The sequence below is a fragment of the Sapajus apella genome, unplaced genomic scaffold (genome assembly GCF_009761245.1).
Source record: "Sapajus apella isolate SASKATOON/1434 unplaced genomic scaffold, GSC_monkey_1.0 scaffold4, whole genome shotgun sequence".
NCBI lineage: Eukaryota > Metazoa > Chordata > Mammalia > Primates > Cebidae > Sapajus > Sapajus apella.
Genome location: NW_022436944.1, coordinates 47210992 through 47229389, shown reverse-complemented (window position 1 = coordinate 47229389; position 18398 = coordinate 47210992). Strand labels below are relative to the sequence as shown.

The following is an 18398-nucleotide window of genomic DNA, read 5'->3' as shown; positions in this document are numbered from 1 at the left end:
ATTTACACATTCTGTTCTTCATCTTGTCTTCATATATACCCTTCCTCAAAGTTTTTTTTTTTTTTTCTCCTTTATTGTCTTCTCCCATATCTTCCAAGCTCTTGGCTTCAACTATCTTTTTGTTGTTGCTTGTTCACAAGTTCATATCTTCAGCCTCACACTTTCCCCTTTAAGTCCCAAGTTTCCAGAGACATGTTAGACAACCACCTCAATGACGCGGTAGCGTAGTGCTTCTCAACGTATGGTCCCGGGTACTGTTTACAGGTCTCTGAAACCCTTTCAGGGGTTCCACAAGATCAAAACTATCTTCACCATGATACTAAATGATTCTAAATGATGTTATTTGTCTTTTCACTCTCACTTACACACGTGCAGTGGAATTTTCTCTAAGCTACACAACCTCTCATAACTCTGGCAGCTGATGGAACATGTATACTTGTGCATTCTTGTGTTTTAAAATTTTCTCACTTTTAATTTCTAGTGCAATAAATACGAACAGATACTTTCTAACCCATATAAACAAAAGCTCTTCAAAGTTCTCGGTAATTTTTTTTTTTTTGAGACAGAGCCTGGCTCCGTGACCAGGCGCCAAGCCAAGTGCAGTGGCGCGATCTCAGCTCACTGCAACCTCTGCCTCCCGGGTTCAAGCAACTCTCCTGCCTCAGCCCCCCGTGTAGCTGGGACTACAGGCACGCGCCACCATGCCCAGCTAATTTTTTTTGATTTTTTTTTTTTTTTGAGACGGAGTTTCGCTCTTGTTACCCAGGCTGGAGTGCAATGGCGCGATCTCGGCTCACCGCAACCTCCGCCTCCTGGGTTCAGGCAATTCTTCTGCCTCAGCCTCCTGAGTAGCTGGGATTACAGGCACATGCCACCATGCCCAGCTAATTTTTTGTAGTTTTTAGTAGAGACGGGGTTTCACCATGTTGACCAGGATGGTCTCGATCTCTTGACCTCGTGATCCGCCTGCCTCGGCCTTCCAAAGTGGTGGGATTACAGGCGTGAGCCACCGTACCCGGCTGGTTCCTGTAATTTTTAAGAGCATAAAGGGGTTTGAGACCAAAATTTTGAGGATAACTTTTGTAGCATATTATACTCAGTAACTTTAAAATGGAGCTCTTCAGTTCTTCCCCTCATCCTTGAACTTTTGGAACCAATTCCTGATTCTTTTAACGGCATGATATTTTGTCAGACTGAGGGTAGAAAACTTTAGAAGCATCTATTTCCTTTATTCTCATCCTCCTACAAATCGAGTATACCAAGCTTTTTAGAAGAGTGGTTACAGTTCCAAACCTAGAAAGACAGGTGAAGACCAGTCCATAGAGGGGCATTAAACTCATAACCAAGGAATGAGCTTTGTGGAGCCACTGATGACTTTTGAACAGAGGAGTAAATGGTCATACCAGTGATTCAGTGTTAAAGGATCTGCAGGATGTTCAGCTTTCGTTGATTTAGTTGCCACATCGGTTTAGGATGAGAGCACCTAAACGGAAATGACAGTTTTGGCTGTAATAAAAATATACTGGCATAATGCGCTCCATTTTTAAAAACGTACTTTTTACCAGTATTGTATTATTGGCTCTACTTTTTTAAAAAAGGAACAATTCAGGGGGTAAGCTTAGCAAAGACATTGTTCACATTTTACAGATTGAAGTTCAGATTCACTAGGGGACTTTCTCCAGGTCATTAGGCTCAGAAATTCAGAAACCAGTTTTATGACCTTCTGGCCTGTGACAGGGAAAGATGCTGAGGGCTGAAAGGGCACACAGGACGCGTTGCTGTAACCTAAGCTTGCAGTCCTATTTGCTTTTCAGAACTGTTAAGCCCCTGTGTATACATACCTTGTAGTCATGGTTTTCTTTAGTTTACACTCTTGGGTTAGTACAGTCCTGTTGGTAGAAGGAAAGGAAATGCAAAGAAGACTGGGGCCTGTGAGCGATCTCCTGACCTTGCTCCCCCTTCCACAGGAGCGTGGAAGGAAAGCGTTCATTTCATACGTGAAGGTTAAATTCTTGAGTACATAACGTAATGACAAAATTCTCTAAGAGGGAGTTAGCGGGTTTCTCATGCCTCTACTCTATAGCAGCACCTCTCAAACTTTTCCACAGGAGTAATACATGTTCTGGGAGACGAACTGTGCTTTGGCAAGGGATGTTTAGGAAAAGCTGCACACTAGTTTTTCTTTTAGAAACTTAAAGTGCACACCAGCTCCAAAGAGTCCTGATAGAGAGTTTGTTAAATTTGTTTTACTTAACATTCCCCAAGCTGCTTGGGTTATGAAACTCTTTTCTCTGTTTTTTTTTGTTTGTTTGTTTGTTTTGTTTTTTTGGTAGAATGCCTAATTCCACCCAGATCTCATGGTTTGGGAAATATTGACTTAGTCCCATATCATCAAAATTATTGAATAAATTTTTTTTTTGAGATGGAGTTTCGCTCTTGTTGCCCAGGCTGGATGGAGTTCAATGGTGCGATCTCAGCTCACTGCAGCCTCTGCCTCCCAGATTCAAGTGATTCTCCTGCCTCCCGAGTAGCTGAGATTACAGGCATGTGCCACCATGCTTGGCTAATTTTGTATTTTTTAGTAGAGACAGAGTTTCTCCATGTGTGTCAGCCTTGTCTCAAACTGTCAACCTCAGGTGATCCACCCACCTCGACTTCCCAAAGTACTGGGATTACAGGTGTAAGCCACTGTGCCTGGCCTGAAAAAATTTCTTGTCGTGGCAAACATTTAAAAATAACATTACCATGACCATTTAAACATTATTCTCTTCTTTGGTGTCTTCCTACTCCCAAGCTTCAGATGAATCTCCTTCATGTGAATGGCTCCCAGGTTTTAATCTTTTGCCCTCACCTCACTGTCCGTGGCCTGTTGTATGTTTTCACCTGGGCCTCCCATCAGCACGGCAACATGTCCAAAATAGAGTCTTCTCTATCCTAGTCTATTCCTTTCTCTTTCCATGTGTTAGTTAATTATGACATTGTTCCCAGTCACTCCTCCTCAAATAGGCTGATGTCTTCGACTTTGCTTCTTTTCTTGCGATCTTTCTTCATATTCAGTTGATCATATAGCTTCAAATACTACCCCTTTCTCTCCATTCTTATTCTTGCTGTCACTGACTGTCAGCTGAGCTCCAGGTGATACCCTTCCAGCCTCCAGTTCATACTACGACTAGGAGGAAGTCCCCGCAGCTGATTCTGGCCAGTCCCTTGCTCACACATTTTCATTGGGTATCATGGTCTGCATGAAAACATTCAAATTCAGGCTCACATCTAAGTCCTCCCACAGTGTGAATCCACCCTATTTTCTAAGATTTTTTTCCTGGTAAGGCTCTCCATGGCGTTAAGGAACTGCTTCTCTCGGAGTTACAGCATGTCTTGATGTTTCGTCTGCACAATTTCTATTCACCTTTGAGCCTCCTGTTCTCTTTGGTGGAATCTCCTTTATTTTCACCTGTTCCCGATCTTTACTCAGCAAATCCATCCATCCCTCCAGGCACCATTTAGAGACCACCACCCACATGAAGTGTCTCTTAGTCCTCTCGGCAGGAATGAGGTGTCTCTGTTCTGGCGCCTTGTAACACTGCATGTATAACTTACTTTTAACACCTACCTCATTCTGTCTTAAGTTCTAGTGGTATGTATACCCACCTTATTATGCTTGCTTACAGCTCAGCAAAGGGCACCCCTGCCATCTACATGTTTATATTTCCTTCAGAGTCTAACTCGGGGTTTTCACATAAGTGGAATGAAAAAACTGTTTGTTGATTAAATATAACTGGTTTTAAATGTTATTTTAATTTGTATGTGCATGAAGTATCCTACCATAAATAGAGATTGTATGTGCAATATTCTCACTCTTTAATTATAGCTCTTCTAGAGTGAATAGCATTGATGAGGCTTCAAATTAGTAGGTAGTCATAGAAGTATATTTTCTGAGAGTTCTTTTTAAATTTAATTTAGATGTAAGCGTGTTCCGTATTTCCAAGTTCACTTTATGCAGCGTACGAAAACCTTGACCCAGGAGGCCTTAAGAGAAAAAGGCCCCTGTGCCTTTTCCTAGACCGCCCACCCGCTGGCTTCGTGGCAGAACTAGATTGTTCTCTCTCATGCTCATGTACTGGTTCTTGTGCATTTCCCAGAACTGAAAAAATGACTTCTGTTTATATTTCAAATAACTTCCTTGTGTATGTGTGAAGTAAGGAGAGAGATGTCAATACAGATGTAATTAAGCAGGTTAAAGCCACCTGACAACATTTGCCTATAGATAAATGACAATGTGGCAACCTAAGAGCACTTACTATCAGTAGAGTTCCTGGCTGGTCCATTTCACAATTTAAAGTCCTGTATCAGGAGACATTGTCAAAAATTATCTTTACATTGATTTAGAGCATGGGTTCAATAAGATCATTAGCCTAATAATTTTCAGAGGCTCTTTCTCTCCTAGAGCAGTGCTTCCGAAACTGTACTGTACATGTGTATGACCTGGAGATCTGGTTAAAACTGAGTGTGATTGAGCAGGTCTGGGGTGGGAATAGGATTCTGTATTTCTGATCAGTGATGCAGGTGCCGCCGGTTCATGGACCACACTAGGTAGAGACCTAGAAGAGGGTTCTTGGAGTTTGGTGATGCTATTCTCATCCAGGCTCATCAGTTATAACACAAAATGGTTTTCTTTCTGTGTCTTGGTTTTCCTCATCTGTAATATGAGAATATTGAATGAAATGGTGTCTAATGGCTCTTCTCAACTCTAACATTTTAGAATGACACAGGAGGAGGTAGGAAGAATGAGTGGGCAGGTTGCAGTTCTGAGCACAGATTCATTCTCTGAATCTCACCCCAACTGTCATATTTATTAATAGTTTACTTTAAAGGTAGTATGAATGACATCCCCTAAGTTTTCCATATATGTATATTAGAATGCAGACCTTCACAAAATAAATACAACAACTTAGTAAAGAAATTGCTTGTGAAATATACTTCCCCCTCTACCCTCATCATTTACATGTGTTTTGTTGCTTTTATTTTATTAGGAAATACTCCATAGCTTGGGTGGGATTGAAAATCTAGCTCAGGTAAGACTCCTTTTGTGGTGGCCAGTCTTGGCTTTTCATTTTGTGCCATACTCTGAGCAAGAATTAAATGGGTATGTGACAGAAGATGGCTTTCCTATGTTATGTGGTCTGCCCCAGAGAGGGGCAGATGGAGCTGATAAGTGAGAGTGTGAGGCATGATACTCACAGGACGGGGGGAACCCATGACATTTTGTTTTGGTTAATTGGGCGCACTTTACTCAGCCTGTTGAAATGAGGAAGTGCTGTAAAAGGTCACATGTCTTTAGCTAGTAATAATAAGAAACAGGCGGCCAGGCGTGGTGGCTCCTGCTTGTAATCATAGCACTTTGGGAGGCTGAAGTGGGTGGATCACCTGAGGTCAGGAGTTTGAGACCAGCCTGGCCAACATGGCGAAACCCTGTCTCTACTAAAAATATAAAAATTAGCCAGGCATGGTGGTGGGCGCCTATAATCCCAGCTACTCGGGAGGCTGAGGCAGGAGAATCACTTGAACCTGGGGGGCTGGAGGTTGCAGTGAGCTAAGATTGTGCCACTGCACTCCAGCCTGGGTGAAAGAGCAAAACTTCATCTCCAAAACAAAAAAAAAAAAAAAAGGGAAAAAAAAGTAATAGGCAGTGTCTGGAAGGCTCAAGCCTTTAGCATTGTATATACAATGTGGTGGGAGGAAAGGAAATACATACATACATATATATATACATATATATATATATATATATTTGAGACAGTATCTTACTATGTTGCTTAGGCTGGTCCCAAAATGCTGGGCCTAAGCAATCCTCCTGCTTCAGCCTACTGAGTAGCTGGGATTACAGGTGTGTGCCACTGAGCCTGGAAAGATAAGAAACTGATTATGAAGATGTTCAAAACTTTTTCACACAAGAAAAGGATTACTGTCCTCACTAAAATACTATTAAATAGATGACAAAGGAATGATCTTGACCTTATTTATTTTTCTGCCTTTCTAACTACTGAGGGAGGGTAAGCAAGTGAATATATATACTGAGCAACTCAGAGGCTTGCATTTATTAATACCACAAAACAAACAAAATTTCTTTCTTTTCTTTTCTTTTTTTTTTTTTTTTTTCGAGACAGGGTCTCACTCTGTCACCCAGGCTGGAGTGCAGTGGCATGGTCTCGGTTTACTGCAACCTCTGCTTTTTGGATTCTAGCAATTCTTGTGTTTCAGTCTCCTAACTAGCTGGGATTACAGGCGTGTGCAGCCATGCCCAGATCATTTTTTTTGGTGTTTTTAGTAGAGACAGGGTTTCATCATCTTGGCCAGGCTGGAATAAAATGAAATTTCTGATCATGTTTTTGAGTTGGAACAGCCTAGTCTCCTAAAACTTGTAATGTGTACACAGAGAATGATTTTCATAATAAATCTGCGGCCCTGCAAACTCATTCTGAATAATTAATGGAAGATGAAGTTTGTGGCAATTTAACATTAAATCTATTTTATTATATTCTTGTTCTTAGAAAATTGATTCATGCTTATTTTTTGTTTTCAAGAGCCTTTTAAAATTGACTAGAGGTTTACCTCATTTAATAACATAATATTTCGTAAGATTACATTGCAAAGTATCTTCTTACCCATTTTAACTTCCGTTATAATATTAGAAATTACATGTTTCCCTGAGCCTGTTTCTTATTATAATCAATTATCCACAGTGGGAATTGTCAGACTACTCAGTACCCATTTTATTCTGATTATTGCTAACTGCATGTATGCTGGTTAGATATATGTTCAGATATTATAAAATATAACATCAATAAAATATATGCAGTGTGTTATAAAAAATTATCCTAAAAAGATACATTGAAGAGTGAACGTTCTATATACTATGTGTTATGTATCTTATATGATTCTTGTATTTGGGTACTAAATTACACCACAAACTTACTTAGTTAAGAGTCATTTTGAGGCCTTCAAGAGTTTATAGTCTTTAGATGGTCTTTCCTCAACTTCACCTGGAAACCCAACCAACTTTGCACTTAAGTGATAAGTCCCAGGAGCATGAGTATTATTTGATGAATCTGTTGTGCCACCTACAGCTTATTTTAAGAACTGCACAATCTTGTTCTTGGGTCCTTGTGTGCTTTTGGTGTCCTGACTGGCTTGTTGGTTTGGTCCTTCATGCAGTACATGGAGATTGTAGCCAATGAGTACCTCAGCTACGGAGAAGAGCAGCACAGTGTGGACAAGCTGGTCAACATGACATGTAAGTGTTGAACATCCATGCCCATTGTTATATTCAGTGGCCACGTACATCCAGAAGGAAGATATTTAGATTACAGCCCTTACCTTGAAAAGCACAATTTATTTAATGGAAGAGAGGCTTCCATAAAAGCAAATTTTGGTAAAAACTATTTTTGCCTTCTTTTATTTCTGTTAAAATGTCAGAGACTATTCAGTTTCTTTTTCCTATAAAATTGGGCTAATAATGATTCCTGCCTCATAGAATCGGAAACATCCAGAACATGAAAAATAACAACTACAAACCTTATCTGATGATGCTAATGTGCAAATGTTGGGCTGTGAGTATGAGATGCTCCTTAGTCACTCCGTCTTCTCTCGTTGGAGGCTCTTCCCAGCCCTGCTGTCCTGCACTCCAGCTTTGATGAGCCACAGATGTCATGCCGTGTGGGATGCTAGTCCATTTTCTTTGTGTGACTCCACTGGCTCTCCATATCTGCCTGTGGAGCACACAGTGTCCTCAGGTCCAGGGAGAGAAGAGTTTGTGGCAAGCCCTGGGCACCAGGAAGTCTCTTTGAGGATAACTATTTTCGTCAGCTGAGGAAACTTACAAGTTCATCTCATTTGCTGGCTTCCCTCTCCTCTTTATAAGTTGAAATCTTCACAGAGAGGACCTTTGAAGAATAGGTTTCACTTTGAACTGGTAATGATGTTAAGGAACTTGTTCAACTTTAAGTGGAAAGAGAGGTTTGCCTTTTTTGGTATTTTCATATTTCATTATTATAATCATATAATAAATAGCAGTGGAGCTTGAGGGGTAGTTCTTGGGGTGAAAATATAGCCCTGCTGCTCCTGCATCTGTTTTTCCTTTCGTGCTGACTGTTCCCGTTGCCCTATTTCTGCCTGCCCATCAGTGCTGCAGGTCTGTGCTCCCGGGAGTACTCCCCCTTTAATCTCCAGATACCTCTTTGCACTCTTTCCTTCCTTTATAGATATTTTTCAAAAACTCGCTGCGGTCAAAGATCAAAGAGAATGGGTCACCACAAGCGGAGCTCACAAGGTGAGTGGCCCCTTAAAGAGTTAATGCTTTGGCTCCATATGGCAATAGTTCACATTGGGAAGGTTCAGAGCCTTTGTGGGTAAATCATGTGTCATTAGAACCCACAAACCTGCCAGACTGACCTAACATGGTGAATCTTTGTCAACCCTTTTGTATTCTTTACCAGCCTTACAAGTTAATAGGGATGTAATAAATACAAGTTTTCTGGAACCCTTTTCTTTTTTTTTCTGTGCCATTTAATACCAACTAGGCTTATTGCTTAAATGTTGTTTGGAAAGCTTGGCTATGTATTAACTCATCCTAGGTGTGTGTTTATAAATAAGTCAACAAAAATAAACAAAACGTACCTATATATATGTATAAATAATTTCCATATGGCATGTGGGGCTATATTAGTTTGAACCATATGTGATTGTCATTGTAGGTCAAAACAGAGTATATTTATAGCAAAACTGTTTAGACTGTAGCCATGTGGAGCTAAGTTTCAGTAACCTGTTGAGTTTCATATCCTGGGAAGCCACTTTCTAGTATATATAGGAGCAAGATTGCCTAAAATGTGTTAACATATACTGCTCATGGTCTAGAGGATGATTCCAGGTGATACACAGGTCAACATTTTTTGTTTCAGTAGCCATCTATTTTATAGATATTACTGCTTATGATTGGAATTTTTTTTTTGAGTTCACATTAAGATGGTAATTGAATATGGCAAAAATTGTGAAAATGATATGCAATGCACTGAAGTTTGGGAAACATTAGAAGACAGAGAAGAAAATGAGAAAGAAGAAAAAGAGGAGGGGATCAGAGAAACAAAGATAATGATAACTTCATCAATATAAAATGAATCATAAAGGCAACAAATCTGCATACTGGAAACATAAAAATTATCTTAGCATTCTTTGCCCAGGTTGCACCTCTGACCTGGGAACTTTTCAGGGGCACTCCCCATTCTGAAAATGTAGAGCATTTTCTGAATAAGAAAATTTGTCTTAACGAGAATTCAGGGAAAGCCACTGACAAGATACACACTTCCAGCTAAGTCATGTTACTTAGGGCGACGTTTGGGAGCATCAGTGGTGCATTTTCAACATTAATTAGAAATCTGAGAGGCAAATCGAATGCTCAATAGTGTTCATATCTTGTATAGTTTGGCAAAAGAATAAAATTTCAATATTTTGTTAAAAAATAGTTTCTTAATTTGGAAAGTGCCTAGCACAACGCCTGGCTCAGGTGAGTTCTCAATGGCTCATCACTACCAGTATTGTAATTTATGTCATTAATCTTTGGTTCTCTCCGGGGTGGAATCAGAAGGGGCAGAGAATACTTTGGCACATGGACATTGAGGGAAGTATGAGAACCAGGCTGGTCATGTAGCTTGATGTCTTTTGCTTCTTGTCCTGAGCAAGGAATGGCTACAAGAGGTTACTCTCAAGAGTTCCAAAGTAATGAGGGATGGACTCCTGCCATCTATAAAGAACTGGATATTTTGAATGTTTAGTAAAACTCTTTTTAAGAATAAACTTTTATATTGACTGCAAGAAATAAAAAAAGAAACTGCATTACGCTTGATAGGGCATAATATTTTTTCACTTTTGTGCTGGTAAAGCCATAATAAAATAAACAATTTGATTATATTGACAATATACTGACAAGTGTTTATAAAGCCATATTTAATGCCATGGAAAAATTTCAGTAGATAACATTAAGAAAAAAATATAAGAGAAAGCAGCTTTAACATTACACATATAATTTGTGCTTAATTGTATGTGCACATGCATTATAAACAACTAAGCAAAAAAAAAAAAAAAAAAGAAAAAAGGTTAAGCCGATCTTGAGAGGGAATCATTTTGCTATTCAAGAAGCTGGTAATAAAAAATCAATTAATATTAATGTTGAAAAAAGAAGTTTGTAGTACTTATATAAGTAACCTTTATTTTACTTCATTTTCCAGACATTAGTAAACTTACTTGGTGCCCGAGATACTAATGTTCTATTGGGTTCCCTTCTGGCGCTGGCTAGTTTAGCAGAAAGGTATGTAGTATATTCGAATGTACTTTTCAGTTCTGCTGCTATAGCAATTTAGGTGGGAGGGATGCAAAACATATCAGTTACTTTGTCAACTACTTAATAACATTTCTTGAGAAATAAATATGAAATAACATGTTGAATAGGGTCCTGGATAGAAAGCATCATTTAAAAATTTACATTGGAATGACAAATTGTAGTTTAAAATTTTCTTTTTATTTCCTGAGCAGAAATGTTGTCTTTTTCTCTAACGTCAGTTACTTCTAATTTTAAAATTACCATAATATTTCTTTGGCAGTTAAAGCTTTCTGACCTTTTAAATTCATTCTTACCTGTGTATTTTAACATACAGAACATTGTCAAACATTTGCAGGCTTTGAAAAAATTTCAAGGTCTTTCCTGTTATAAATGTCATGATTATTTTAAATGTTTTTATGACAATAAGTGGACCATTGTTTTTCTGTGAAAAACATATGATTTCATTTGTTTTTTAATCTCTTCTCCTGAGCAAATGTTGGAGCTAGGATATTAAATAAGTGAATTTACATGGTTAGGCTTTGTGTCCCCACCCAAGTCTCATCTTGAATTGTAATCCCTCTAACCCCCATAATTCCCACATGTCAAGGGAGAGACAAAGTGGAGGTAACTGAATCGTGAGGCAGGTTTCCTCCTCGCTGTTCTCGTGATAGTGAGTGAGTTTTAACGAGATCTGATGGTTTTATAAGGGGCTCTTCCCCCTTTGCTCGGCACTTCTTCCTGCTGCCTCATGAAGAAAGTGCCTTGCTTCCCATCTTCTGCCATGACTGTAAGTTTCCTGAGGCCTCCCTAGCCATGCTGAACAGTGAGTCAATTCAACTTCTTTCCTTTATGTATCATCCACTCTCAGGCAGTTCTTTATACCAGTATAAAAAAGGACTAATACATGGATGTAGCAAAATTTGTTTTTAGTAATTGTTAATATTTTTCAATTTATAGTCCAGAATGTAGGGAGAAGATAAGTGAACTGAACATTGTAGAAAATCTGTTGATGATTTTACATGAATACGACTTGCTTTCTAAAAGGTAGGATTGCTAACGGGAGAAAAAGACAATGCAGTGCCTTTTATTTGACAGACACACTTGTTACTGTTTTTATGATGTCATGTTATTTTCTTGTAACTGAATATAATGAGTCAGCTTGGCTTTTGTTTTCGATTTAAGTCTATGTAAGGAAAATAGAACAAGGAGGTATATCCATTTATTTTTAGTCCTGCATTACTTCTAGATATGGTCATAGAAGCTGATGAAATAAATTTTGTGATACCATCTTTAATGTTTTGTTTATTGCATTTATTTATATCCTGCCTTTGTAGAGAAAGAAACTCTGAGGTGGCTCTATTTTTAGTAATTTCAAGTTGTATATTGCAATAAATGATTAGATTGCTAAAATCCATTTGCTTTAAGGCAAGTAAAATAAATTAAGATAGCAACTGATTTGTTTTGTGATCACCTGCTATAATAATTCAAAATACAATCTATACTAAAATGGATTCATTTTTACTTGAACTGCATATTGTTCTAAAGAATTACTCCATCCAGATAGTTATTAGATTGTGTTTAAATAGAGTTGCAATCTACATCATTTGATATTTAGTTGAGTAATTTTCTAAAGAGGCAAAATCGATAAAAAGTAACCTCAAGCAATGAAGCCCTGACACTTAACTCACAGTAAAACCTTTTGGATTCTTCTTCAAAACTCTTGTAAAAGGGCATTAACTATAGATAATACTTATAGACTTGGTTATCTGAACACACAAGGTTCTAAGCTCTGTGCCAGATGTTGAAAACCAAAGATGAATAAGTTATAAATGTGTAGCGTAGGAGAGGGTCAGACAGTGCTGTAACTGATACAGTAGGCAGATGCACAGTGTGCTCTGGGAACTTAGAGCAGAGACTTCCCAATTAGAATGTGGGGTCATGCAAAGTTTCCTGAAGGAAAGAGGAGATATCTAGGCAGAGAGAGAGAGAGAGAGAGAGAGAGAGAGAGAGAGAGAGAGAAAGAAAGTAAAAACAGAATGTGCTTGGACATGGAGTCATGAAATTGGCTGTGTTAGAGGAATGTGTATGGTTGGGCACATGAAGAGCACAGGAAGGAAAGTACCAGAGAACTAGTGCAGATAGTTAATGATAAATTTAAAATGCCACTAAATTTGATCAGTGTTCTCTATATGCCAAGACCTGCTCTAAGCACTTTACATGTTAACTCATGTGATCTGCACACTAACCCTATTTTTCCCATATTTTATACATAAGGCAACAAGACACCTTTATCCAGGTCATGATGTTTATGATAAAATTCACGTTTATCATCTTTATTTATCAAACAGATAAATATTTATCAAACACATAAAGATGTAAATTTTATCATGAACATTGTGGGAACTCACAGAACAATTTTAAGCATGATCAAATTTATTATTTGAAAGTTCAGTTTGATAGCAGTGTATACGGGAGTGAGGTGGGAGGTGTTTGTTTACATCCACACGTTGAGATTCACTTACAACAAGAAGAGGATGTTTGGTGTAGAATGTTTGTGAAGATAAAGAATACCATTCATCAAGGAACATGTGCTATTAATTGTGTCAGAACACAAAATTTGGGAGGTAGAGGCACCACAGATAATCAGCTCAGGGGAAAGGAATGAGAAAGCAGTATGTGAATGAGAATATTGGAGAGGTAGGTGAAAGAAGGGTTTATATCTTGAGCATGAGCAAGGATTCCAAGGATGGGAGGAGCTAGCTGCCTGATGTTCAAGAGAATCCCAGCAGTTGCCCAGGAAATGGAACAGCTAAGAGCTCTTGATTGACAGTGGACGAGTGTGAAAAGAGGAGTGTGTGTCTTGATGACTCCCAGTCTTGCGGCTTGGAAAATGGAAAATATCGTGGTGCCATGAGTCAAGATTGGGGATATTAGGTGAAGAATAGACCTGGGGAAGAAGCCAATGACTTTGAGTTTAGGGATAGTATGGTGAGTACTTGTAGAACATCCCTGTGGCTAAAACTTCTGGAGGTTAGGAGCAATGTCTGGGCTGAGATCATGATGACAAGGTAGAAAGAGTGAAATCACGGGAATGGATAACACCATCCAGGAGGAGAGTGTTTAGAGTATGAGACTGGAGGACTAAGGATGTTTTTATAAACATTTATCATCACAATGTTTCATGGCATAGCTGAACCTTGGGTCTTTACCATCAATTTAATATACTTTGTACTGAGTATACAGTAACTGCTTTGTACTGAGTAATGCACTTTGTACCAAGTATGCAGTAACTGCTTTGTACTGAGTAATGCACTTTGTACTGAGTATACAGTAACTGCTTTGTACCGAGTAATGCACTTTGTACCAAGTATGCAGTAACTGCTTTGTACCGAGTAATGCACTTTGTACTAAGTATACAGTTAAGTGCTTTGCCCTTAACTCCTCTACATTGTAGTGTTTTTGACATTTTCTATGAATGTCTTATTTTGCTATCTCATAGTAACTTTCTGAAGACTAGAATAAGGCTTTAAACAATTTTTTAAAAATATTTTTGGTCTTTAGCACAATGCAGATCTCATTGTTTGCCCTTGATGTCTATTTGGTGGTCAGTAGGTTATTTTTTTAACAGAGTCTCACTCTGTCACCCAGGCTGGAGTGCAGTGGCAATCGACCTTGGGTCACTGTAACCTTCGCCTCCTGGGTTCAAACAATTCTCCTGCCTCAGTCCTGAGTGGCTGGGATTACAGGTGCACACCACCACGTCTGGCTAATGCGGACCAATGATGATGCAATGAGGCTATGACTTAGAACAGCGGTCTGCAAACTATGACCTACAGGCTAAGTTTGTTCTACTGCTTATTTTTGTAAATAAAGATTTATTGTAACATAGGGATGCAAATTTATTTTTATATGTTGTTTATGGCTGCTTTCATGCAATCTCAGCATAGCTGAGTAGTTGTGACAGAGATTGTATGGTTGTAAAGCTGAACGTGTTTGGCTTTGATCTGGCTCCTTACAGAAAATGAATGTTGACCCGTGACTTACAAAATGTTAGAGTTACATTTCATGCACTCATGATAGCTTTAGTCTTAATGTGAAGTCACTAACTCATGATGCTGTGATTCTCACCCCACCGTCCCTGTCCCCTTTCAGACTAACAGCAGAGTTGCTGCGCCTGCTCTGTGCGGAGCCCCAGGTGAAAGAGCAGGTGAAGCTCTACGAGGGGATACCTGTCCTCCTCAGTCTGCTCCACTCCGACCACCTGAAGCTGCTCTGGAGCGTCGTCTGGATTCTGGTCCAGGTTTGTGAGGACCCCGAGACCAGCGTGGAAATTCGCATTTGGGGAGGCATCAAACAGCTTCTTCATATTTTACGAGGGTGAGTCAAAGTGGGCTTTGGCCTACTTTGCTCTATTTGTTGAAGTCTAGGGGCTCTGTGATGAGATGGCAGATGGGTGTGTGCTCACTTCGTTCCCTCCTGTTTTGGGGTTTCTTTGGTAATTCATGCTTCCCAGAGTCATCTATACTTGTCACAAGCATGTTCTAAATTAAGGTCAGGGGCATTCATCTTTTAAATTCCTTGGGGACCCAGATATATTTATCTTTGCATCACCAACCTCCAGTGTAGTGCTGGGAACATAGAAGGCCATCAGTCTGCAAATATAGTGAAGGCTGAATGGAAATCCAGTAACCTAATGAAAGCATATGTCATGTCATCTCTTCCTTGACTTAGTATATGCATTTTGTCATTCCAAGTATAGTAATTCCTAATATTTTCCTAAAATGTTTGTGTATGCACATATATTATTATCTATAAAGAGAAAACAAAGCCTATTGGAAAGGAGCGGGTGTGTAAACCTTATTTTTGAAAGATGATATCATTAATCAAATGGTTGCCATGTTACTGACTCTAGTCCAGTTCTCACTTGTCTCTCTAGTCTTCATTACGGTCCTCTAAGGTGGTATTATCTCTCTTTTAAGAGTAGAATTCCAGTGACATTCTAAATCAGGAGCATGGAGGATGGATAGTTTGTTAACATAGTTTCCAAGTGAAATTCTCTAGAAGGATGTTGGAATCTAACTTCTGTATTTTCTGAATTAAATATATTGAAGTATTGAATAATAATATCTTGCGGTACCATCCAAGGGAAGATTCTATGACCTAATATTGTTATAAAGTATAATTCAGTTCTGTGGGTGCCGAATCAAAATTAAAAATGAGTACGACTGCTTGAAATGGATCATGTGTTTGATCTGCAGTGCATAAATAAAGCTCGTTCTAATACAAGCAAAGGGACTTATCAATTACCGTATAACCAGATATTGTCAAATCAATATTTTTGTGACTTTGTACTTGGTATGCTTCTAGTGATATTGCAGAATTGTGTTAGCCACTTCATTTTCAGAAGCAACTTCAGCTTCTGAATGCTTTCTCAACATTCAGAAGCATAAGAACAGATTGTAGAGATATAAATAGTTGCTTTGTTAACAATATCTGTCATTACCTAAACAAAGGAAAAAATTTATAGACTGTTGGCAGTCTACTTGCTTTATGATTGTGACATAAAAATGTCAATTACTTTATAGCATAAATTATAAATCTTTCATTAGTGCTGTGACATAATAAGCCAGACCTTTGGTCAAAATAATTACAATTGCTGGCGGTTTTTTATTAGGGCTTGTAGGATGACGATGGTAATGATGATCATGGTTATTCTTTATTATTGGACAATCATACCTATTACAATAGGTGTGGGTTGCCCTCTTGGAGAAAAGCTATTTTTTTAAGGATAAAATGAAATTCTCTAATAGTTAAGCAGAATTTCGAAACCTGTGTTTTTCTCATATAGAATTGAATCTAGCTTTCCTCTTTTGCTCAAGAATTTATGAAATGAGATTAAAGATGAAACAAGTCTTAGTTAGATAAAGATGAAATAACCATCCTTGATAAAAAAAAAAAAAGAAGTCTTTCACATCTAAAGAATCATTTTCCAGTCCATTTGGATAGTGCAATGTTAGCAGACTTTTCCCTGGGACAATGATATATTTCAACCCTTATTCTATGTTAAATATGTACTGGTGCCCTGGGAGAATTTATTACCCCAGCTGGATAAACAGTTCCCTTTCAGAGCCTGTGCCTGCCCCTGGGCTGACTGCAGCTGGCACTAGGGGTGGAGGTTGCCAGGCTGTCTTGTGGCTTGAGTATGAATAGCACTGTTTTCAGGGCAGTTTCCAGGAAACTTTCTCATGCCTGTTCACCTGCCATCCCAAACCCAAAGGCAGCTCCCAAAGGGCTATATACACTCTAGATCAGGTGAAGAGATCCCTACAATTTGAGTTTTAAGATAATAATGTTGAAAGATAAGATTTCTACCTGTGACTGTCCCTAGGCCCTGCTCCATGACCTTCCCCATGCTCATTGCAGCGAGGACACTAGAGGACCCAGATGACATGAGAAGGAAGTCAAGGAAACTCCATTCATGTTACATTTGGGCACATGGAAATCCAGGTGGAGCTGCTGCTATAAAAAATAAATACATTAAAAAAATAGGGTAACTATGTGAAACAAAAGGGAACAAAACAGGCGAAAGACAGATGGAGAATCTATTGTAGAAGAAAGGCCACCGAGTAAACAGAAAAGTGAAGGCTTTATTTTATCGAAAACATTAAACAGAGCATGAATTTATGAAATGAAGTTAAAGATGAAACAAGTTTTAGACACAAAAAGGGGAGAAGATTGCAGAGCTAGGAAAAAACACAAGGACTGAATAACACCCACAGAGCTGATAAATTAGCTAGATCACCAGAATAAACATGGAAATAGTAAAATGCAGGATAAGCTTGAAAAAAATCACATATAATGCAGAAGAAAAAGACCAACGAATAAAAGCAATTAGAAAATGAAAGATACAGCCCATAGAAGAAGATGGGTTTTCAACATGCGGATAATTGAGATCCCTGAAGTGGAGAGTAGAATGAAAGGGGTAAAAAATTTCCAACTTTCCTAAAATAGAGGAAGATTGGAAGTTCATGGAAAAAGAAAACTGAGAATAATCAAGACTGAGATGTATTCAGATGAACTGACTCCAGGAAAATGGAAAGTTCAAAAACAAAGGTGTCCGTGTAGAGCAGTGGGGAAAGGATGCTTTTCAGTAAATAGTGAGAAATCAGTTCAGTAACCATAAAAAAAAATGACTCCTACCACACACCATACACAAACATCAATTCCAGGTGGATTGGAAAGTGAAACAATAAAGATCCCTTCATGACCTGAAGGAAGCAAAGGTTTCTTAAATGTGACACAGAAAGGACTGACTGTGAAAGAAATTGATAAATGGTCTGCGCGTCCACTTTTCCTTTTCAGAGACAGAAATTTTGTTTCTGATCGCTCCTCCATTGGAAGCCTGTCCAGTGCAAACGCTGCAGGCCGAATCCAGCAGCTTCATTTATCAGAAGACTTGAGCCCTAGGGAAATACAAGAAAATACTTTCTCTCTTCAAGCAGGTACTTATGTTTTATTATTTGATATACTATAATTTATTATGTTGTATTATTATTCACTAATATAAATTAGTGTAATAGTATTTAGTAGGCACAATTTATAAGTGTACAAAAATGGAAAGTGAAATCCACGTGGATGCCAGAAACTTCTTGGTCTCAATGTTGGACTTGCAGATTTAATGATACAACAAACGTTCCTTTGTCTTCTACGTTCTGAACCCAGCAAGAGATGAACAGAAGTCAGAGTTAAGGAGACAAAACATTAGCTTTATTATGAGGGAAGCTGGATTAGAGGATGGAGCTTGATCTGTGGCTAGAGTCATGCTTTCTAGAATTTTCTTGATCCCAGGGCACCCTACGTAAGGGGGAATCTACAGTGCACACACCTGTCTCACCAGGTGCAAGACAGTACCTTCCTCATCCTTCTTGAGCTCCGAAGAGAAAGCTGAAAGACGCTTCCCTGTCTAGGATTTTCACATGCAAGCAGGAGCAGTAATGCATCAACACTTTTTGGCAGGGCTACCTTGAGC

At 38.7% G+C, this 18398-nt stretch overlaps 1 protein-coding gene across 9 annotated transcripts in view; it reads left to right on the top strand.

Annotated features, from left to right (window-relative positions):
- Positions 1-18398, top strand: part of NEK10 (NIMA related kinase 10) — a 249261-nt gene that overhangs the window by 50451 nt on the left and 180412 nt on the right. For 7 of the 9 annotated variants that reach the window (XM_032268066.1, XM_032268083.1, XM_032268098.1 and 4 more), the window contains 7 exons: positions 5031-5072; positions 7213-7291; positions 8259-8326; positions 10278-10357; positions 11327-11413; positions 14522-14746; positions 17732-17871. In XM_032268066.1, the coding sequence (XP_032123957.1) occupies positions 5031-5072; positions 7213-7291; positions 8259-8326; positions 10278-10357; positions 11327-11413; positions 14522-14746; positions 17732-17871 (721 nt within the window). Of the gene's footprint in view, positions 1-5030; positions 5073-7212; positions 7292-8258; positions 8327-10277; positions 10358-11326; positions 11414-14521; positions 14747-17731; positions 17872-18398 lie in introns of those variants that run through there. The other 2 variants (XM_032268089.1, XM_032268133.1) reach the window with 2 other exon arrangements.